Genomic DNA, 23,537 nt, shown 5'->3' on the forward strand with positions numbered 1-23,537 from the left:
GTAGTAGTCTGTGCAGTTTTGAAACATTCACTGGTTCGTAGAGCAAGCTTAGGGTTTTGTTCTCCCCATCTCTGTCACTCGTGCTGTGGAAACTGAGTAATAGCTACTATGATGATAAATAGCCATTTGCTTTATTTTTTCCAAATTTGTTTCAGATGCTGTTACTGACAGCTGTAAACTGCCAGCATCAGCTTCCCTTACTGCTGATTTATGGGACTTCCTCATCAGCAAAATACATTTGGTGCTCTTTAATGGGAGGGATGAATCTAAATACATTCTCTATTTAATGCTTACTGGTTTTTGTTTTTCTCTTTTCTGGGTATATGCCATTTGATCCTTCTTCTGGAATGCTTTTGCTCGTGATAAAATACCTTCTTGGAAGTTAAAACAACTTCCAGTGTACTTGTTTCTGGGTATTGTAATGGAGAAAAGAAAATAGCAGCCTTACAAGTACAAACAGTTTTACTGTGAAATGGTGGTATGAGTCTATGGGAATGAGAGAAAAAAATGTCAGAAACAGTTAATTACTGTGAGGTTTCAGAGTTACTTCAGTGTTATCTTAGTATTATCAGTGTTTGATGGTATCAGTTCAGATAATGAGGAACTGTTCAGCACAACTAGTTGCAGTAGATAAACATGAGTTTCAGAGTTTGTCTGCATTTCTATGTGGGCAGAAATTATAGGGCATTTCTCTGTGTTCAAATGGAGAGCAGAATCAGAATTTAAAATTACCTTGGTTTTTTGAAAAATAGTACTTTTTAAAAGTACTGAAACTTGGAAGGAGAAATGATACAACATGCACAATGCTTAGCATGGCAGCCATACTGTCAAAGTATGGAGAGGTGTATGTACTATGAGGTGGGAAAAACAAAGGGGATATCTACATCCAGGGTTGGTTGAAGCCAGGTAGTTGCTGCAGCTGTTACTCTGTCTGCCCTTGTTTATAGACTGCTGCCTGTGCAGCAGGGGTGGCTGCAGGCCGTTTTGTCCCTGCAGTAGCACAGTTTCTGCTTCACATATTGAGGGAAACCAAATTATTAATGTAATTTCAAGTGGATTCCCTGGTACCTTTAAAAAGAGAGTGGAGACAGTGGATGTGATAGTTATATTTTGCCCTCTGTTTCTTGAATATTTATTTACATGAATTTGTAAGAACCCAGTAGCTGTAAAAAAAACAACCAAAAACAATTTCTTGAAATTTGTTTGATATCTGTCCATTGGCTAACTCTTTAACAGTGATGTTCTTTCATGCACACGGTCTGTATAGTAGGAAGTAGGACTTAATGTAATTCTGCTTAGGAAAAAATAAATGTATTTAAATGTCATTGTGGAATGTATTAGTAAAACTTCTGCAGGTTAGAGGAGCTGCTGCTTCTCTGTTTAACTGTAGTTCTGTATGTCAGTTTACAAAACATTTATGAATAAATTGGAAATTGGCAAGAGCCACAGAAGTGAATGATGAGAGTAGGAAGTTTGTGGAAGTTTGACAGAACTGATTTTAGGTAGGAAAGGTTGGAGGAGACATGCTAGAAATTATCCAGTATGCAAAAGGGCATTGCAAAGAAGTTCTCCATGCCAGTGTATAAGGAATTGGCTTAATTTGGGGCAGAAGCTGTTTAGTGTGGTTATTTAGAGTAGGCTTCAATGTCAACACTGTGGTAGACTGCAAGAGAGCTGTGGAATCAAATTTAATTTTTTACTTTATAGACAATGTATTAGACAAATATTTGCTGGGGGGTAGTCTTTGTAAGCTTACCAGACTGGTGAGATGAACTCCCTAAATGACTCTCAAGATGCTACCCAGCCCTTCACTTGTGTTTCTGTGATTTGATGTTAAGGAGCACTCGATGCAGCTGGTGATTGATTAGTTAGGATGTTTCCTAACAGTATTCTGTGCTTTTCCTTACTGAACAAAAAATTCAGTGAAATCGGGAGGTAAAGAAACCATAACTGAAACTGTAATCTGCCTTAAATTTTAACTTTGGAAATCTGTAATTCTTTTTGGTTTGTAGTGTCTGCACTCTTCTTAATTTCTTCTATTAGGGAGGGAAAAGGTTGAATCTGTTTAATGCTTCTGTATTCTACTAGTTCTTGGAATTTCTACAGTGGGACTGTGAGGCCAACTCCTCCTGTGTACACAGCACAGCGGGTCTGTGGAAGAGGGTGCTGCATTTTCAGTGGTTTTGTGCTCAAATCTTGAAAGCTGTCTAGGAAACAACTCTGAGAATGCTTTTTTAGTAAGTTTCTAAAGAAAGCTAATTAATAAAGGGCATGTACATGTGCATTGTCATATTTTATTTGGCTAGGAGCAAGTAAGTCCCAAGGTGCCATTAATCACCAATGCCCAAATGCTCCAGCTTTCTTTGCAGTGGTGCTAAACGAGAGACAGTGAAAACATGCCTAATGTGAAGTGAGCCTGGAATAGTAGGCCACCCTATCCTCCCTAAAAACAAAATGGAAAGAGTAGAGCATACTCTGCAACATGTACACTGTGCATCATCTGATGTTATTGTGGGGGTCCCTTTTGAAGTTATTACTGGGAGAAACAAGTAGAGAAAGGGAGAAAGGCAGGAACTGTTTGTGGTTTACTTAGTTCTCTGATAAGCTGAAGGTGCTGTCCATTATCTTTTTCACAACCAGGAGGCCCTGTTTATCTCTAATATAGGTTAATTAAAGCCTTAGGGCAAGGCTGAGACCCCACCAACCGCTGGAAGATACAGACATAATCAAAGCTTCAGCCCCTCACTGTAGGGAACAGGGAGGTGGGCTTGACGCAGGCTCTGATAATACAAATGTGCTAATACTTTCTGAAAACACACAAGTGAACTTTTTTTTTTTTTCTGAGATAGTTCGGTTCATTTATTAGTTTCTGGCTGTTCTCAAAGAGTGTCTGGAAGTCTCTGGCTTACTGTGTGTGCTTGCAAATCCACGTGAAGAAACAGCAACCTTCTGGTTCTCTCTGTGGTGATGCAGGGACTCCAGAGGCAGCCACTGCAGCCATTACGCACGCAGCAGGGACGTTCGCTGCAGCCGGGGATGCGTGTCATCTTTATTGAGGGGCAGGAGAAAGGAGGAACAAGCAAGTACATGTGTTCTTGCCAGGCCAGTGAGGTTTACATTTTTGCAGCCTCATTTCCTTACAAAAAGTCAACCATGAGAATAAAAGCAAGTATTTTCATTGGCATTCTTTGTTTTCCTGGATGGGAGTATATTGATTAACTATTGGTGATGTGCATTTGAAAATACTGAACTTAATAGTCCAGAAATCTGCCTAAAATAGTTTAAAACTGCTAAAGATTTGCTCCCAGATAATTCCTCTGATTGACACCACACGTACAAATTCGAGGATGTCCTACAACAGCTTTATTTGAGGAGATGTTCTGCATGTACATGTTCACTGTGTTACCTTTACGTGGAGTTTTGTATCAGGTGCAAAGATGACATTAGGAAGTAAAGCACTGTGATCATCTCTTAAATAATAATTAACTCTAGCACAGCCATGATTATCTGAATGTCATATGGAGAGTGAATATATTCAGGCAATCAAGGGATTTTACAATGTAATTATGAGACATTGCGGAGATGTGACCCTGTTTAGGGTAACAGGGAGCTGTGGTTAATTGATGTTAGGATAATCAAACTTTTACTGGCTTATTATTCTGGGACCCTAGGCTTTGCAAGGTGATGTGTGCTTGTGCTTAGGAAAAAAAACAAAACAAAACCCAACCAAATTAAAATCTAAGCTTAAAAGAGAATCTTGAGATTATGCTTTAATTCTTGCATTACGTTGCTGTACTGAATTACTGCTATCATTATAAATGTTGAGAAATCACTTATATTGTCTGGAAATCGTCCTCATTGTACATCACAGTGAAAATTCAATGCATCTTGATTCTGAGTATTTTGCAAAGGTGTGTGTTTTCCTAAGACATCAAAAATGACTAGTTTTTTCCACCAAGTCATACTCAAAAATTGAAGGTGTGTTTTCCTGCAGCCATGAAATTTTTGTTGTTTTCTTTCTCGAACGAAAACCTTTGATGTGTGTACAGTCTGAGCATTACAGCACAAAACTCGGTTGCTGCAGTCCCCCTTGAGCTTCATTGTCTTCTCCAGGTTTAGAACGTGAAGACAAAGCAGAATTTCATTTCATTTGAGTTCATTATGAAAGGTTTTCCACTGCTGTGATACTGAACCTCTGGAATTTCTAATAACTCAACCTGCCCCTGGAAGATTTGAAGATTAAGTATAACATTGCTGCTGTCTCTTACTGAAAGTTTTTCTCTTGCTCTTTTTTTCTTCTCTTCCTTTTTACCCCTCTCTTCCTTGAAAGAGAGTAATTTCTGAAAACTGTTCAGCAATCCTATCTCCATGTAAATTAATACTGTAAATCGTGCTGCTAGTGAGGGTGGAGGGAATAGTAAGAGTGGGTGGGGGGAGAGAAGAATTAAAATCATTCCAATAAATGGTTTAATTTATGCCTCAGCAGTTAAGCATGCTCCTGGTTAACAGAAATACCCTTCAGCTACACAGGATTTGGGAGGGTTGGAGGGCACTCATTTGCACATAAATAGCCATTAACTGATAAATTCCCAGAGGTCTCCTGTTGCATGCTAGTGGTTCTGACCTACTTAGCTAGCTTAAATTTGTTTTACAGAATTATTATAATTCCATCCTTGGTACTTAAACTTTGTGATTAATGCATGCCTCACAATACAATTAAAGTATAATTACACAGTTTTACAGTTTGCTATCATGGTGTTATTATTATTACAAAGAGCTGGATTTTGCAAATATTAGAAGAATTAGGGTTCTGATACCCATCACGTTGCTGTTATTAAGTGATTATGTTAAATGGGACCCCTTTATGTCTGAAGAATGAAGTGGAGAGAGGGGAATCATTAACACATCAGATGGTTTCTAAATGATTGAGGAAGAGATGTGTGGTGGGGTTTTTTTACACATCTGTAGACTATAGGTGCAAATACCTTTTGTTCATCTTTGCCAGCTGCCTATGACTCTGTGCTATGCTCTAGCACATCTGCGCTTTAGTGCTTAAAAACAGTTTCATAGTAAACATCTCATCTCTATAATCTGTTAAAAATTGTTTACATGTGTTGAATGTCTGTTTTTATTACACTTCATGGAAGCTTTTTATTACAGGGATAATTTTTTTGGTACTCTTACTAAAAACATTAACAGGCAGATGCAGAGATCCAGTAGATCTGCCTAGTGTAGATTAGGAAGTGCATGCAGAGATGAGACAGACCTTTCTCTTGAGCTCTCTAGGCTCTGAACAGTTTTTTTTGTGAAGGAACCTCCTTCTTAGCAGTTTGTGTACATGAATGTATTATATATTTGTATTGGCTGCAAGTAACAGTAAGTCACAAACTCTGCCGTTTCTACCTTAGTTGTAACCTGGCCTCCCCTGTTTTTCTGCCCAAACTTCGTTCTGTGGCTGCTGTTAATTCTTCAGGGACTGATGCAAGAATGAGTAATGTTACTTGTATGTGACCCAAAAATCACTGCTGTACAGCATAATTCTTCTTACATACTTTTAAATATATTTTTTTTTTGCTAATGCAGCAGTACCAGAAAACTAAGGTCTTTACATTAACAATTAGTAAAATTAGCAAATTAAAGTACTGAAAGATATCTTTTTAGTAGTACTTCCATACTCCAATGTAAGTTACAAATCTAATTTTACTTCAGTTATCTGTGAATATGTGTTATATTGCAGAGTTCACTGGTGGGAAATGGAGCAGTTGACACATTTTCTGAATTACACTTTCTGTTCCTCTGAAGCTCTGAAGATTATGCTAACATTTTTTAGCTATAATTGCACAGTGGAAGCTCCCAAATGGTGTACAGAAATCGAATGTTGCACCCTCAAGTCTTATTTGATCCAGTGTCAAGGATTTAATTTTTGCTTAGTTTCAAAAGACCTGTTGCTTTTGTGGTTTTCTGGTTTGGTTAAGTTGTGCTATTAATTTCCTTAACCATGAAAATATTTCTTCTTTTTAATTTTGATGAACACAAACAGTAAAAGACAAATAGAAATATTTTTCTTAGAATGACTCCTTTCACATCTGTAATTTTACTCTCTATTTATGCTACTACAGTGATACAATCTCTGCTTTTGCTATTATTTGCTGTCATTGAGCTCAGGAAACATTGGTCATTATTACTAATGCATGGAAGCAGGTAGCCAGTAATTATGCTTGGAAGAATTTACTGTATTTCGGTGCTTCCTACTTGAATATTCGTGAATTGGTTTTATTTCCAGTCTTTAAAAAAATACTGCATGGAAGTGATTTAAATCATTTTCATGTGGCATGGCAAAAATGCAAAGGCACTTTACCAGAAAGAAATGGTCAGCAATAAGAGCTGTTCTGCAAAGTTGGCTTGGAACAACTACCTCACTATATGGAGAAAACAGTTATCCTGTAATAATAAGACTAATGAATTCAGAAATCCATTGATTGAACTGGCTCTGGGTAGATTATGTGCAGGCTTGCTTCAAGGAGAGGAATTTATGAAATGTTTGCAGCATCCAGCAAGCACTGCTGCTATAATACAGCTGCCTCCTCAGTGGTTTGCTTTGATCCTGTGGAATGAAAGGACAGGAGGATCAGCTCAGGTCTAAATGAGATTACAGCTGGTTCGGCAGCTTATCTGGTCTAATGCCAACTAGTGTGGCTTTGCACGTCCTAAGGGGTTTACAACAGAAACTGTTTATTGAGTATCATCGGTTTACTCAACACAAGCAGGCTAATCCTTCCCAGCCTCAGCATGTTGTAGGATTGTGCATGAGCCAAACCAAAAGCTGGTGTAGCCATGGCCTCCAGAGCCCTTTGTCTCGCTTCGTATTGATTTTTTTACCTGTGTTAAAGACAGTAAAAAATAAAACCAATAACCAGCCCTATTGTGAGCAAAAGGTTAATCTGACCTAAAATCTTACAAAAGCATCTTTTAACCCTGCAAGGGATGGCAGCCTTTCTCTGACTTTTCACTCAAGGGATTTTCTAGTTTAAGGTTTTGAAGAGCAAAATAGGAAAAACAGCTTAAACATTTAACTCCGTGTGACTTGCAAGGTCTCTGAATTCTTTCAGCAGCTGCCTAGAAAACTTTAAACAGTTACCTTTGACATGATTAACAATCTGTCATCTATCTGTGGTAGCGGATGCTGTGTATCAAGGACATGACATACTGAATGTAGACAGAGTAGTAGGAGCTGGTAGGTGTCCTAAGGCTCCTGCTGGTTTTTTTCACCATAGTGGCTTTTATGTAAAAACATCAGAAAATGCCTTGACCAGCTGCTTTCTCAAAAATAAAAAGAAACTGAAAACATTTTAAAAATCTATGCTGCAAGTTCTTAAACAGCATCCCTTTCTGTCTTCATATGAAATGCAATGGAATCTTAGATATAATATTTTATTGAGCATGTTTCCTGTCTCAGGTAAATCTTTTTTTAAGATATTGCGTGTGTCAGATTATAATAAATCAAATGGTTTTTATAGTATAGAAAAGTAATAGATTAAAATTTAGGAAGCCTTGTAGAGTAGGAGCAATACCTTTGCACTGGAAAGAAACAAAATAAGTTATTGGATCTGCATTGTTGTAATTATGTAGGAATCTATTAGATACCTGTGTTTTATACTGTGCATATTATTGGGAATAATTAAATCAGTGTTGCCATGGTGCAGGGAAGAGAATTTGGTGACACACCTATCTCACCTATCTGTTACTGATTGCCTGTGGCAGACTTAAACTAGGTACTGTTCTGAAGACTAGAATACTATCTAAAAGAAAAGAAAACAGTAACTTAAGGATGAATAACTGTTTTCTGTTCGCTACACCTAATTGGAATGAAGATGTGTTTTAAGATACATTTAAGCGAAGAGGCTGCCTTGGAGGCATTATGAGTGTTGGAGGGGAAACTGCTAAAAATCTGTTTAAGATGAACACACAATTTACTAATATTTAAGCCTAATGGACAAGATATGTACAAGTTTAAAATGCAGTATTTATCCAATCACTTGTATTTTATCAAATCTGGTTTTAAAAGCAATAGGTTACGCTCGTGTAGTGTTACACTTTATAGATACAAGCTATTTTTGGAAATTGTTTGAAGTCTTTTTGTTCAATCACCTGAACAGTGCAAATCAAAGCATTTTGTCAGACTGTGAGAAGTTTTGCCTGGATAATGCTTCCCACACACGCAGGTCACCAAATAAATTATGTGCGTGGTTTTACAGCATAGCTGGTGCTGGAAGTTAAATGGATGCCCAGTGGTAGGACTCGTAAAACATTTTCCTGTTAACACAACGAGGCAGAATTGACATTGTTGATGGTAGCTTTGATCTAATAAACTATCAGTTCTAACAGTGATTTTTACTGTGTTTCAGAGGGGATGATGATACAAATTTAGCAAGCCTACTGTTCTTCCTGGGTGACAGAAAATTAGCTCCACTGTTTCTATTGCCAAATGTTGGAAACAATGTTAGTAGGGGATGTTTTGTACCTAAAGCAATATCCTTCACTAAAAAGATGTATTACACAAACAGCATCCTTTAACACAACACATAGTTCATAAATAACAGAATTTATTTTTCAGGAAGGAAATAAAATACTCTGTTTTGGAATTTGGAAACAAGTTACTTCATTATCTTGAGGACAAGTTTGCCTGCCTTCAAAACTCTGTTTTGTCTCTCAGAGAGAAAGATTTTCCTAAACCGCTTTACAGTATATGACTCCCAGCAGGTTGCTAGAGACTATCCATATGCATATAGTTTTTGATTTTCTGCAGAGGCAGCTAGAGCAGTTGGAGCAAGAGAGTTTCATTTTTAAAAAAAAACAACAACTTTATTTGAACTACAGCTCCTCTCTCTGTTACAGTCTTGTTTTAAATTCAGAGAAATACAGAAAACTTGGAAGTATTTTCTCAGGCTTCCTACCTGAAGAATAAGAATGGTGTGATAATAATGAAGTGTTACACATCAGGTGTGTTACTGGAAATGATCTTCAGGATGTCTGAAGACATAACTGCAGGTAGCAGTGCTTCTACTTTTTGTTTTCAGTATTTGAAGTTTGTATTTTGATACTATTCCTTTCCCTTCCCTTAGGACTTTGTGTAGTTATCCTCAGTGTGGGGAGTCTGTTAGCACTAGGAGTCCACTAAAGTACTGGGCTCAGAATTGTAAGAAATTACTTGTTTATGGTCAACCTGTTAAACTTCAAATTTATTTTTTTTAGGTAAATATACTGTGTAAAAATTACTTTCTAAAAGTATAAGCAGTAGCTTGCAGACGATATGAACCTGCCTCATTATTATAATTCTCTGTCAACTGGTGTTATCCTGATCTCAGAGTCTCATGGAACAGTTAGAGGCAGGATTTAGGAAATTACTGTACTTAAAAACAGGTTTAATTACTGGCCTTTCAGTGCCAGTTGATTTGCATTCCAGTCACACCGCGTAGTTACCATTTCTCATGGAATTTTTTTTCTTTTTTTCTTTTTCTTTTTTTCTTGTTTTTTCTTTTTTTTTTTTTTGTGAACAAAAGACAGTAAGGAATTGGTAAAAAAGGCTTAGCTTGTAAAAATTCGGAAAATTTGTTGTAACAGAGTCTGGGTCATTGTTCAGCTATAGACAGCTAGACTTCATTGCCCTCCTGGTGCTCTAGAAGAATGTGTTTCAAGTCAATTATGTTGTATAAGTGAGCAGCATATTTGGTTCCCAGTACAAGAAGGACATTGAAATACTGATATAAGTCCAGCAGAGAATCACCAGTGTCTTTAGGGGTCTGGAGCACAGGCCCTATGGGGGGAGACAGAGAAAACAGTTTGTTCATCCTTAGGTTAGGAAGGCTTGGATTAGAGGTGGCAAGGGGAAGGCATTTTATTGTTTTGTACAACAGTCTGATGAGTGCGTTTAGATAAAATGGAATCAGATGATGAAGGGACTGGAACATCTCTCCCTTCAGGGGTGGCTGAAGGAGCTGGGACTCTTCAGCCTGGAGCAGAGAAGGCTCAAGGGGATCTTAATGCATTGAAATACCTGAAGGTATTTGAGGGTGCAAGGAGGGAGAGAGTGAGGCTCCTTTCATTGGTGCCCAGTGACAGGACCAGAGGCAGTGGGCACAAACTGGAACACAGGAGGTTCTGCCTGAACATCAAGAAACACTCTTTTCACTGAGAAGGTGACCAAGCCCTGGCACAGGTTGTCCAGGAGACTGTGGAGTGTTCATCCTTGAAGATATTCAGAAGCTGTCTGGATGTGGTCCTGGGCAACTGGCTGTATGTTTCCCTGCTTGAGCGGGGAGGTTGGACAACAATGATCTCCAGAGATCCCTTCCAACTTCAAATGGTCTATGACTCTGATTTCTCAGTAGGAATGGAGAACACGGGTTTTGCACACAACAGTATGTATGCAAGGCAGTACTGTTCCATATAATATCAAGATATTGTTTGGTGTGTGGCATCTTTTTAGAACTTTCAAAGCAAAGAGCTCACTTGGAAGACCTTGATGGGGTTGAGTGGATCTTACTGTTGAGTATTTCGAAGAAAGATAGTCTTTAATTGTGCTAAGCCAGCTGATTTGCTGTGACCCTTGAGTTCTTGGTAGTAATTCCATCCTGCTCTGATGGCAAGAAGGAAGAGCTGTCATGTAAGGTTATTACAAATGATCTTGTGTAACAGCAGTGATTTGCTCTTTCCAGCTAAAAATCATAACAGCTAAAACTGTCTGTTCCCTATATGACAGATACTAGCATTTATGTTCCTAATAGGGTATGAACTTGAATAAAGATCATTTGGAGTGATCTGGGCTTCCTGATCTTTCAAACTTAAAATACCTTGGAAACCAAATTTAGTCTCAAAAAAAAAATAATATCATAATTATGTCCCTATAATTTAAAGTTACAGAAATGTAATTATGATTTTTATACAATATATGTAATTACATATTATATATCATGTGTATATTATATATGTAATTAAGTAGGCTGGAGAAGAACTGTTCACAAGGGCATGTAACAATAGGACAAGGGGTAATGGTTTTAAGCTAGAGAAGGGTTGGACATTAGGAAGAAGTTCTTTAATATGAGGATGGTTGATCACTGGAACAGGCTGCTGGGAGAGGTAGTGGACACCCCATCCCTGGAGACATTCAAGGTCGGGCTTGATGGGGCTCTGGGCAGTCTGTTCTAGTTGGAGATGTCCTTGCTTATTGTAGGGGGGTTGGACTAGATGACCTTTAGAGGTCCCTTCCAACACAAGACATTCTATAATTTTTCAAAAGCTTTCCAACAAACCTTTTATATAGAAGATGACCTTGGTTTAAAACAAGTTAACAAAACCCTCAAAACCAAAGGGTGAAGTGTCTTGCAGTCCGGGCTTCCAATAATTTCAGCAGGTCCCTCTGTTACCCACCTAGAATTGATTTTGTGTTTTTCTTTCAAACTCTCATCATGTGAGGTGATTTGCCTGCCCTCATGACCGAAGGTGATTTGCATGTCCCCATGTCTGCCTCTGGAAAAGAGCACAAGTCAATCATGTGATGAGCATCCTTTGAATCCCTCATTGGGAAGCCTTATTTTTTATGGGTTGGATTATGTGGCTCAAAACTCACTAGCAGATCTGAGAGGACTCTTGGAAAACAGTGCAGTAGAGGTTGAAACTCACTATTCTGAAACTTTGCATGAAGTATGGGAATTTATTGGGGAATTTTGTCTTATTTTGATCAAAACTAATTGTGATGTCTGTCTGTTACAAAGATTACTATTCAGAACAAGGCTTTTAATAACTGAAATGGAGCTGATTGCAGTTCTTTGAAATGGCAATGATTCAGAAATATAAAGTTTGATTTAGATGGGGGTTTTGTATGTATGTGAACTAAAAAGGGGGAAACAACAGCTTAGCATAGTATCACTTTGAAACGCAGCCTGTCCATTTTTTCCTTTATTTTTCTCTATTTGTCCTTTCAGGAGATTTAAAAAGTCTGAATCTCACCTGTACTGAAAGGCTGCTTAGGCAAACTAAATATCTTTTTAAGTGTTGGCTTTTTCTGTGTTGCTTCTTTGAAGAACTGCGCACTTGTTCAAAGCAACAAAACACCTCCCAGTGTGTTTGCCAGTACAGGATGTAGCAGAGAGCTTGGCTGCCATCTGTGAATGGCTGAGCCCTGCTGCTGAACTGAGTGCGTGGACTGACTCTCCTGGAACTTGAGATTTTGGGACAGCAGAGAGTCACTTTGAGTTTTTGTGTTCGAGTTTATTTATACTTTGCATTAAAGACACAAAACTGTGATAGCATATGCCTGTTTAGTAGTGGAGAGGAGCTAACTTGGCTGAATACTAGTGAAGGTAATGAAGGAAATTGCAGTTGGACTCAAATTAGCCCAAAGACTGTTCCACAAGATGAAATGTGAACTAGTTGCACTGAATTGATGCAAGTTGTTTTGTCTTTGCTGCTCTTGCAACCTTATCTTAGTTAAGTGTGGTTAGGAAAAGACAGCAGCTCTCTGGCACAACTTTGTTAGGGTGGCTGAAGCGGATGTCATGTTCCCTCCCAGCAGACCTAGCCAAAGCAGGCTAGAGCTTTGTTGCTTGCATTTACATTATATATATATATTACATATATGGTCATAACAACTTGTCCTTTCAGTGATGTCGTTAAACGCTTTGAGAACAATTAGGGAGAAAGTGCTAACTTACATTCTGCAGCTCAGAATGTTTGGCTTTCCTGTACCTTTGTGGTTTAGGGTTGTGTGTCTGCTCTTGTTAATATCTTTACTTTGTCTTTGAGTATAGTAAAGATGTAGGGGGTTTCTGGTTCTCCCTGTATATTTTTAAAGTATAACTGAGCAGACAGAAAATGCTGTCACAGTGAACACAGGGTTCTCTATTACTGTGCTTAGCTATAGAGAGGATTATATTAAACTTGGTAACCTTGCTGAAGCCCCTTTGTACATTGCTGCTGTATTGATAATCTTCACATGATTCAACTGCAGTTGAAAACCTTTTTTTCACTGCATTAACACTTTCCATCCTGGTGAGGATAAGAATCAGGAGATGAGTTTTTTGATGTGCAGATCATTTTTCTTCTTTTTTAATTAGTGTGGTCCTTTAGATGTTGCCTTGGACATTTCTTTACCTAGGTACATACAGGGAATACTCAAGTCTAACCATTCAAAAATGGGTAAAACAATTTATTGATGAAGGAATTAGTGATTAACTAGGCAACTGTTAATGCTGTCTGGTGGCTTACAAAGTAGTGAATGCTCAAGGAAAATATTTGCATTGTAAAAGAAATCATCAATAACATTTCAGAGTAATTAATGAAAAAAATTCCTTATATGCTGCATCTAAAAATAAACAGTATTACCTATATATCAGTAGATTGAAGAAGCAATATAAGATGCGTTGACATTTTGTATCTGTGATGAATGCAAACCCATTAATGAACAGCTTTCCTCTAAAACATAAAGTTAAATTAATAGCATATCATTGGAACTTATTGTCCCATCTTCATTATTGCACATTGTAGAATCACGATTCTGTGATTGTTGACATTTGCTTTGCCTCTCTTTAAAGTTAAGGGAATCCAGCCAGTAAGGAAGAATTTCAAGCCTGATTTCCTTTTACTTTTTCCATGATTTTATTTTGTGCTAGTTCTTTTGCAAATACTTGCTGTTTCTTGTAATTTAGTAAGAAGTGTTTCAGGTAGACTCCTGGCGCATTTCTCCATGTGTTTAAGACCTTCATCAAGCAAATTCCAAGGGTTTACATGACAGCTTTCATTTGCATCTCACAATTATGGCATCTCTTTGGCCCAGATCATTGCAAGTCTCGCTGCATCCACAGTCATCTGGGAGAGTCAGGACAGGACAGGCTGATCATACCATGTTCCAGGTCTCTCTTCTGGCATACAGTGCATGGGGGAAAGGTCACTGCAGGAAGAATGTGATGAAAGAAGTGGTGTTATAGGGGAGAGCTGGCTGTGCTTGTAGGTCACTTCATTTCTGGTTTGTTTATTTTCTTTCCCAGTTAAGCTTTTCAGCAGCTGCTCTCTGTCCACTTCCCTATTTGAAGGTTTTCTGCATTTCTTCCTGCAACTCCATGAGTTTTAAAATAGGGGGCTTTTATCCTCTTGTACCTGCCAAATCTGTTGGTGGTATCTTGGGAACTTTTATTGCTCTCTGGTAAAGGGTGGGAATGTTCAGGCTAGTACTGATTTGGCCTTTGTGCCACTTTTGCTTTCCAATAGAAAAAAGTAATGGAGCATATGTGAATTGCACCTAGATATTGGGTCATCTTTGTCACTCTGCTGCTCTCTTTCCTTCTCAAAGTCCAGATGATGAACTCCCAAAGAAAGAATATATTTAAAGTCTCAAGGAATGACCATGTTCCAAGATGCTGATGGATTACCAAACATGGATTACCAGATTCTTCTGTATTAGTTTCAAAGAGCCACATTTCTTGAATTGTGTTTCTCTAATGTAGTAGAAAAAAAATTTTAAAATATTAGGAACATTGTCTTGAATTTGAATAGTATATGCTTTCCATTTTTGCTTATTATGAGTTGCAGTGGCTGTGTTTTGGGATTTGTTTTTTTATATAACCTTACACTTAGAAAGCTTTATAAAGAGTGCAAAATCTAAAAATGTTGTGTGAAAATATAATGGAATCAAATGCTTTTAATTGAGCAGTTGATAGACTTACTTGTGGAAGATACATAAAATAAACTAACAAAAATCCCCAAACATAAATACTCAACACATATAATTGTTTGTGAGAATATAAAAAAAAAAATAATAATCTTAAGAATTAGATTCCCTATCTCTGTTGATAGTGTAATTATTTGATTACTGACAACTTGCATTGTCTGTACTAATGCACACTCTGGTAATGTGAGAAAATATTGCTGTTGCTGTACTTGCATTATAACATTTAAAAACATCTGTCCCATTTGTCCTTCTCTTTCCTATGTTTTAGTGAATAACCCAGGTAATTTCTGAGAAATGAAATTTGGCTTTAGTCTTTACATCACTAAAAGGAAAAAGTTGAAAGTAGTTAACTGTTCTTAAAATATTTGTGTCTTTAAAGAGCTTTATGTAATTTCCTAAATAGGTTTAGTAATGAGTAAGGATCATTTAGCTTAAGGTATTTTCTGTTGATATTACTTAACTTGGAAGGTGACCCTGAGATAAATTGCAGTGTGTGATTTGAATGCCCATGGGCTGCCCTTCATTGGTTTGATTGGGGGAAATTATTTGGTTTTCTAATATACTTTAATTACTCTGCTTATATAAATTGTCAAATTAGAAGCTGCTTAACTGTTGAGTCTGTTCTGTCAGTGATCCACTAACAATAGGAATATACTAGGCTCTTCCACTGAGATTTGAAGATTTATACCATCAATGAAAGAACTGGAATGGCTTCATTTAAACCTACTGAACCTTCAATAGGAAAGAGTATGTGATCAGCTTCTGCTCAGGCAGCAATTGGTGGGTGGTAAATTGGAAGGATCTGTAGCCTTTTTTAGTTTGTTAATAAGCCTTTTTTCCATTAAGCCAACATAATGCAAAGTATGTTTTAGGATGTTTAGGGGCAGCGTTTTGCTGATGTGCATTCGGAAAAAACAAACCAGTATGATTAGGAATTTTGGGTGGAGAAAGGTGGAGTATCTTTCAGCAGTGATTAGCTAAGGTTTTACAGAGTAGCTGTCCTAATTGAAATGCTACCCTAATGTCTGTGTGTGTCTCTTACAGCCCACACGAGATGCCCTTCTGTTTTTATTTAGCTCTCACTAAGTATATGTGTGTCTACATGCATATATATATATATAAACAAGTCTGAAGCACCTCAGTACTAGAGCTTTACAGAGATTTAAGCCTTTCTTGAGCACATCACTGCCTTGTTTGGCATTTAAAGCATGGGTATCTTATAAAACAAACCACTCTTGCCTCCTGTGTGGGACTGCTAGCTTACAGAAAATATTAAGTGAAGGACTGAAGCCAGTGTTTGTCTGGTGGGTCCAGAGGGGTCTGTTTCAATGTCATGAACAACAGAAATCTATGTGCTTGGAACCATTGTTGAGTCCTACTGCTGAAGATGTGTACCTAAACATGTTTGTTTGGGGTGAATGTGTGGGGGGGTTTTGTTTGTTTTATTTTTTTTATTTATTTTTATCAGTAACAGACAGATGGTCTCAATAATTCAATATCTGTTACCTAGTGGTTAAGATGTAACACAGGGAGGGCAGAGTGCCATGTGCTCCAGTCCTTGTCCTGGGATTTCACATTTTCATCCAGTGACTGACTTAATGTAAAACTCACAGTCCAAGAGCAGAGCCTGATACCAAACACAGTCTATCAAAACTGGACCTGTGTGCCCTCCACCCTACAGTTGTGACTAATTGGTTGTTATATTAAAAAAAGTGTATTGCAGGTTTTAAAATTAAGGTAGCTATGTTGTGCAGCCTGCTATTCTTGGTGTCGGTTATGATCAACTTTCTGGGCCCTGGCAGACAGAGCTTGTGGGCTAGATGCACCACTGAAGGCATCTGTGTAGCTGAATTGCAAGCACCTAGTTGAACTTGCCCATCAAAAGAGGGTGATCTGACTAACTGAGCAGTTTAGGAATTATGATTCAGGAGTATGAGATCTGTTAATACCCTGCTTTTTAACCATTGCATGCTTTTATCCCTTTGGATCTCATCCGACATCTAAGATATGTCACTGTGCATGGCTCACATTGTTGTGCCTGATGAAGGCATGTTATAACACTGGCACAGATTATTTTATGCATAGTCTGTGCTACCAAAACCTTAAGCACAAATGGATGAGTTAAAGCATTTGATCAAAATCCTGGATGTCAGAGTTCAGAAAAAGCATCCCTCTTCCCTCCCTGTTCTTCCCTACCTCGTCATACCGATCAGTGATCATCCTACACATAAAAAAACAGGCATATAATTCAGATATCCTTTTTTTGCAGTAATCATTTAAACATGCAGTTTATTGTGGATTATTGAAGCAAATTAAACTGCAGTAAGAACACTGAAACATGACTTAATAAGTACTGGTCTGATGGGGGTATGAAAATGTTGGATAATACTGCACCATGACCTTGCCAGTCAGCTGTACATCTCGCTGGTGGTGATGCTATCATTGTGGCTTACACAGTGCTGACACTTTAATTATAAACTGTAGGATCTTTTCTTATATATTAGGGAGAAGTTTCTTATGATTCTTCCTGAAATCTGTTTTTTAATTCCATAAAGAAGGGTTAAAAGTCTGTATTGTTTCAGGGTTTGTTTGGGGGTTTTTGAGTTACCAGAAAGTGAAAAAGCTGTTGCTCAAATATGAAGAAACTTTTTAGCTTCTTTATATGTCTGTTGGAGATATAGAAATAACTGAAGTTAACAAATTGTCATTTGAGTTGGGATTACTTCTTCTATCCAATTGCTATTGCTGTCATACCAATCTCAATATAAAGGGATAGAAAATAGAAGCTGTGTCCCATAGAGCTTAGAAACAGATTTAAAAGAGGACTTTGTTATTTGAATCAGACTTGGGTAGAATTTAGACATGTTAGCATGTTTTGTAGAAACTGCCTGAATGTGTAAGTCTCTGAAAGTCTGTAGGTGACTCCAGTTTTGACCACTAAGGTGTTCCCTAGGTACCTCAGCTGGTGTGCCCAGAGACCCTGTTTTCACACGCCATAGCTATTTAGCATCCAGCTTAGGTACTTTGAGGCCATAAATGAGATGTTTTAGTACTTAAAATTCTTTAAAGTACACTGTCAGTTCTGTCAGTACTAAACACACTGAAAAACAAGAGTTCAGTGCAGAGCTCTGCCATTCAGCCTACTTGTGTTCAGAACCAAGGCCAAGAGAAAGAAGGTTCACCCTTTTACACATTAGGTCAAGTGGTCACATAATTCACTTGTGGTGAGGAAGCCAAAAGCCTTTACCATGAAACATGAAGCCTGAAACCCAGATCTACGACTTTTCACCAGTCTCTAAGCATGGTTAGTTTGGGCATTTTCCTTTTGGAGGAGCTGGGCCATTGTGGAACCCCTATGCAGCTAGTGTGCCACTTCTGTCAGTCCAGATCCAGTTCATTTTCATGAATGCATGTCTAAGAGAGGTGGGATCATTCAGTTTGTTACTTGTACCTTGACACAGCATGAGGGCAAACTGGAACCCAGATGCAACCATTCAGTCCTTGCCTTTGTGAATGCCATTATTATAGTCCATACCTAAAAGAGCTTTTCTTTTTTGAATATTTTGAAAAATTCTGTATAAAAGTAATTAATTTGCTCTAAAAATGTGTTCTCCTTCACACTGTATTATATTTTATGGCAGTATAACAGGTTATTACTTCAGAAATGTATATATATTTTGTGTAAACTGTGGATTTTAAGCACACAAGTAAAAATCAGTAAATACTTATGAACAAATTACTAAATAGAAGTTGAACAACGAGTTTGTCAACATAGGAGTTGGTATGCATGTGGATCAATTAAATAAATGCTATAGTTGCAATTTTCCTTAACTATCATGTAACTAAGTGGCATATTAGTCAACTAATTGAATACCCACACTGGCTTATTTCCAAGGGAATATGGAGGGCATGCAAGGACCTTTTTCAGTAACTAGTCCTGTCCAGGATTAAGCTGGAAATGTGTGTGGCTTCTGCTGAAATCTCAGTTCCAGTTCTGGTCACTGTAAGAAGCAACAATCCTGATGGAATGAAAGGAAGAAATTAGTAAAGATATTAAAATAAGTTTTGATGTTTTATGGCATTCAAAGAAGGTGAAATTGGATGAGTTATTTTGAATTGAATTCTGAAATGCTGCTTGGTAAATGTTCCTTGGTGACTGAAGCTGAGTGGGCTGCTCTCTCACAGGGATCATAGAATTTTGCAGCTGTAGCCATGGCACAAATTTGTAGTGTATCACTGCAGTGAGATTAATGCAACCACAGAAGATATGACTGTGTAGATTTCTACAGGGAAGCCCAATGTTTTGCCATACAATAGTGCTATGAATTTCTTTGTATTGGCAAGTAAGAAGGGAAGGGAAGCACCTTTCTGTATGAAATGGAGTAGCATCAACATTGGCACTTTTATTTTGGATTTTATTTTAATGCCATCATTATTGTGTAACTTGTTGATAATCTTTTCAGCAGAGACAAATATGCTTTTCATTGTATGGATGTGGCTTTTGGTTTTTGGGAGACCTTAAGATGCTGATGTTGTTGTTGTGTGCATTTTTGAGTAGTTGACATCACCTCTGTGTCTGGGGCTTGTTGACAGAATGTAAAGCTCTTCTGTCTTCTTCACTAAAATCAAAACTCTCATGTTATTGTTCCCTGTGTCAGCTATTCTCCATATCTCTTCAATTCTTTATGCTGAAATCTTCATAGCTACCCCATAGCTGAAGAATCCTCAACGTCCCCCAGTCACCTCTGTTGCTGTTACCACCTTTACAGCAACATTAAAATAGGACCAAGGTGCGATGCATTTGTTGCCAAAGTACCAGAAATAGGAAACTGCATTTATAATCCTAGTGATGCCAATAGAAGGAGAATGTTTAGGAGAGAGATCTCCAAGTTCAAGTATTATTAAAGTTCCATTGATCTTCAGAGAGCACGAAGCCCTTATTAGATGTCTTTGAATCTGAGTGTCATGGTGCTTTGTTTCATTTTACTTTGCATGAGTTTTCCTTGAAAGAACTGATGTTAGTAGTTGAAATTCTAAGCATCAAAGCCATTTATCATTTTAGAAATACTCATATATCTCTACATATGCTCCCTAGACTTATCCAAGGGTGTTGATCCTGCAGGTACTGTTTTTCAATTATTTATTTGTTTCAACATAAAAGGGTCATTCATTTCTTTAAAAATACTTCCCTGAGCTTTATCTTTTCTTTACTGGGTAGCTGAGTTCTGTGGAAGTGGTGTCTGGCCTGGTGTGGGCTGGGGGCAGAGGAACCAGGAGGACAGGCTCTGAAGAAACCAGTGTCTATATTTATAGCCTGGGAGCACATGAAGGTGGTATTATGTGTTCCTGGCAGTGCTGATAGGAGGGGAGAGGTCTTCTCTCATTTTGGGGAGTTCTCAACTCTTGTATCAAATTAAATGACATTGTATGAAGTCTGGGTGCCAATATGCAGTTGGTGAAGATTACTGACTAGTAGTGACTTGAGTTTCCATTTCTGTGTTTTACTTTTCATGTGTTTTACTTTTCCAGCTTGACCTAAAGTTTCACTTCATTATAGTAATCCATGCTTGTAAAGGCATGGTTTATGCTTACAGAATGATGGTTCATGATTAAAATATCTGCAAGCTGCCATTCTTTATCCAGGTGTAGGGTTTAGAAAATAATCCCATATGCTGCTGCTATAACTATACATCCAGCACAATCCTCATTCAAGTAGAACAAACATTCCCTTCTTTTATAAACTTGGGATTTATTTGAGCTGATAATAAAATGGAAAAGGAAAGCTCTTTTTATGGAAATAAGAAATCCATTATCTAAAACTAGTAAAAACCACACCAAGTTACTACCATTGTAATGAGGCAACTGGTGGTTCCAAAGCTCTTAACACAATGTAAAACAACAAGTATCTAGTTTCAGAATTTGAGTGATGTTTCATGGTATCCTTGTCTAGTGTTGGAAAAATGTGGAAACCTGAATAAAAAGTAAAATTGTATTTATCCATATTTTTTATGGAATTTTCAAAAACTGCCTGTAGGCAGAAGTAGCTGGCTCCTTCTGCTGCAGCACATATTGATGCCCCATCGATTTTAAGCATTTACCTTATTGCAAGCATTTATGGAGGTTACTATGAATAAACATAAATACTGATTTGTACATGTTGCCCTTCCACTGACACAGAGATATATTACCTTACTTTGGAAGTCTGTACACCCTTCTACTTTGCATAGATGGCTAAAGGAGATGCAAGGCACCTCTCTTTGAAGAGGCAATTTAGAGGAGAGAAAAAGGTCTTTGTGCAATTTCACAGTGTAGTCTGGATGTAAGTAGGGCAGGATTTAGTCCCATAAGTTTTATTCTCTGCACTGTGAAGCATCGTGCTTTCCTTTCGTAACAAAATAAACCAAAAAAAGCCTGTTATGGTTTTACTGTTAAACTTTTTTTAACTGGCTTCTTTAGCCCTGTTTTTTACTTCTCATTGTTTGTCCTCTAGACCTCACTATTTGTGCACCCTTTTCTTTGTCTTGTTGTTTTGTTTTGTTTTTAATAAGGGACACTCTCAAAAAAGTAGTGCTTAACTTGTTATGCTAGTCTTGCTTCTATTTCAATTCATGTTGACATGGAGAGTATGCCTTATAAATAAGAACACCAGCTGACATACTGCATATCATCCTGAGTTACTAAGCACTGATTGTTTCCACAGCATCCTTAAAGGGTAAGCTGTCTTACTATCCAAATATCACAGCTGGGAAACTGAGGCTAACAGAGACTATGATTTCTGTGAAGCCACAGAGGGAATAAATGTTGGGATTAGAATTCCTGGCTTCTGTCCGTCTGTTTGGACTTAAGCCATCTCAAAGAAATACTTGATTCCTCCTCATACAACATACCCTTCCATGTCTGTTAAACATAGCCTGGTACTCAATTCTCTCTCTGTCTGTCCTGTTGAAACTAATGGATGCCTGCAGGCAGGCATACGGTGTCGTTACCTTTGACAGCCAGTATGTTTTATGTTTTAAATTATGTGTTAGGCAGAATTTTTGGATCCTAATTTGATATAATGAGATGCACTTCTAATATCAACCCTAGTACGGGGAGGCCTTGCAGCCAGCCTACTCTTTATTTAAAATTATTCCGTTTCAGATGTCCTAATGAGTGCTGTGAGTTGTGTAATTCTTTCATAATTTTCCCACATTCCCAGAAGGGAACTAGGGGCTGGAGTTTTTTCTATTTTTGTTTTGGTTTATTTCAAATTAGGGTGAGCACAGAATAAAGATGCAGAGGAAGAGTTTTGTGAAACACTTGCTATTGTGAGAATGGCAATTAAGAAAAAAATATTACAGTCTACAAATGTTAGCGTTAAGGCAAGTCTCAATGCCTCTGCTGTTTGCCATTATCTTATAAATATCTTGACTCTGACTTTACAGTGCTGTTTATAGAATTTAATAAAGCAAATGTAATAATGCTGCCTGTGCTTTAATGCACAATCTCAATTGAGTTGACCAGAAGATAAATAGGAACAGGAATGATAGTGCGTTCCTACAGATTGTTTTTAATAAGCATGTTATTTAGTTGATCAGCCCAGTGCAGTAATGCCTCCTATCCTGCTCTACCAGACAAATTTATTAATGCTTCCATCCCCCCACCCCCCATTTCTCTGTGAACATTGATTCCCTGCAGACATATCTCTATTAAACCTCTAGAAAGTCACAACTTCCAAATTAGATTAAGTAGCAGGAATGGTACTAGGAGAATCAAAGAAAATTGAGTGCGTTATTGAATTCATGCCACATTGTCTCAGGAAGAGAGGGGAGTTATGTGTAGTGGTAACTTTTGTCCTTACTGTACTAACAAAGCTGTGGGCGTTGCTGTCAAACCTAATTGTCTGCAGCGCATCAGGATAAAATGAATCTTTTCTCTTACCTAAACTCGTACCTAGTGAGGTTTTACAGATGGGAAACAGGTTTCAGAACGAAGCTTTGTAACTGATCATTTGCCATTATTTGCTGTACACAAACCCTATCCTAAAAACCCTACTGACAAAAAAATTTTAAAAGCATCTGGCTTTAGATTGTAAGCAGGCTTGCTTGTCAAAACTAGCAGTTGCAAAATGCAGATACTCATTTTAAAGCTGCCTATTTCTCATTTTGATCTGACATACTAAAAAGCATATAATTAATGGTTGACATTAGTAATTAACATTAACTTTATGGTGCTTAATATGCCATCATTCATCCATCAAATAACTGGTATGCATAATGTCTTTGCATAAAGGTTTTAATTGCACAGAATGATCCTTCAGTTCTCAGCCTCCACGGTTTAAAGTAGTTGTAAATGCGTTTTTAAAAGATGTGATTTTTTCATTTATTGAACGTAAACATATTTTTTTTAAATGTGTTTCTCCCTAGGAGTGTGCACAAGCGTATAAGCCAGGGACTTCAACCAGGGAAGGCAGCCCCCGACGTGCAGTTCCCATCAGCGGCTAAAGAGCACCACCTTGCTGTCGCCAGTGCTCTCTGGAGAAACTTCTTCCCCTATTTGAAGAGCCAGAGAATGTCACAAATGCCACCTTCCCCACAGCTTGCTGACACAGCTGCAGGTTAGCACTGACCCTCCCCGCGACTACTGCATTTGGTGCTGGTTTCTGGGTCACGAACTTTAAAGAAACAGAGTTTTTTGGGGTATTTGTACTTGCACGTAGTAACTTAAATGTGCTTAAATGCAGAAAGTAGATCCTATGCTAAATATTACGACAAGAAGAAATATTGTAGTGTTGAATTACTTGATGGAATACAAACAGATTGAGAACTCCAAAGGG

General features: G+C 37.8%; 1 protein-coding gene across 2 annotated transcripts in view; it reads left to right on the forward strand.

Annotated features, from left to right (window-relative positions):
- MMS22L (MMS22 like, DNA repair protein) overlaps window positions 1–23,537 on the forward strand; it is a 90,617-nt gene that overhangs the window by 42,331 nt on the left and 24,749 nt on the right. For both annotated transcript variants that reach the window (XM_051615086.1, XM_051615084.1), the window contains one exon: window positions 23,128–23,318. In XM_051615086.1, the coding sequence (XP_051471046.1) occupies window positions 23,128–23,318 (191 nt within the window). The remainder of the gene's footprint in view (window positions 1–23,127; window positions 23,319–23,537) is intronic.

The sequence above is a fragment of the Apus apus genome, chromosome 3 (assembly GCF_020740795.1).
Source record: "Apus apus isolate bApuApu2 chromosome 3, bApuApu2.pri.cur, whole genome shotgun sequence".
Taxonomy (NCBI): Eukaryota; Metazoa; Chordata; class Aves; order Apodiformes; family Apodidae; genus Apus; species Apus apus.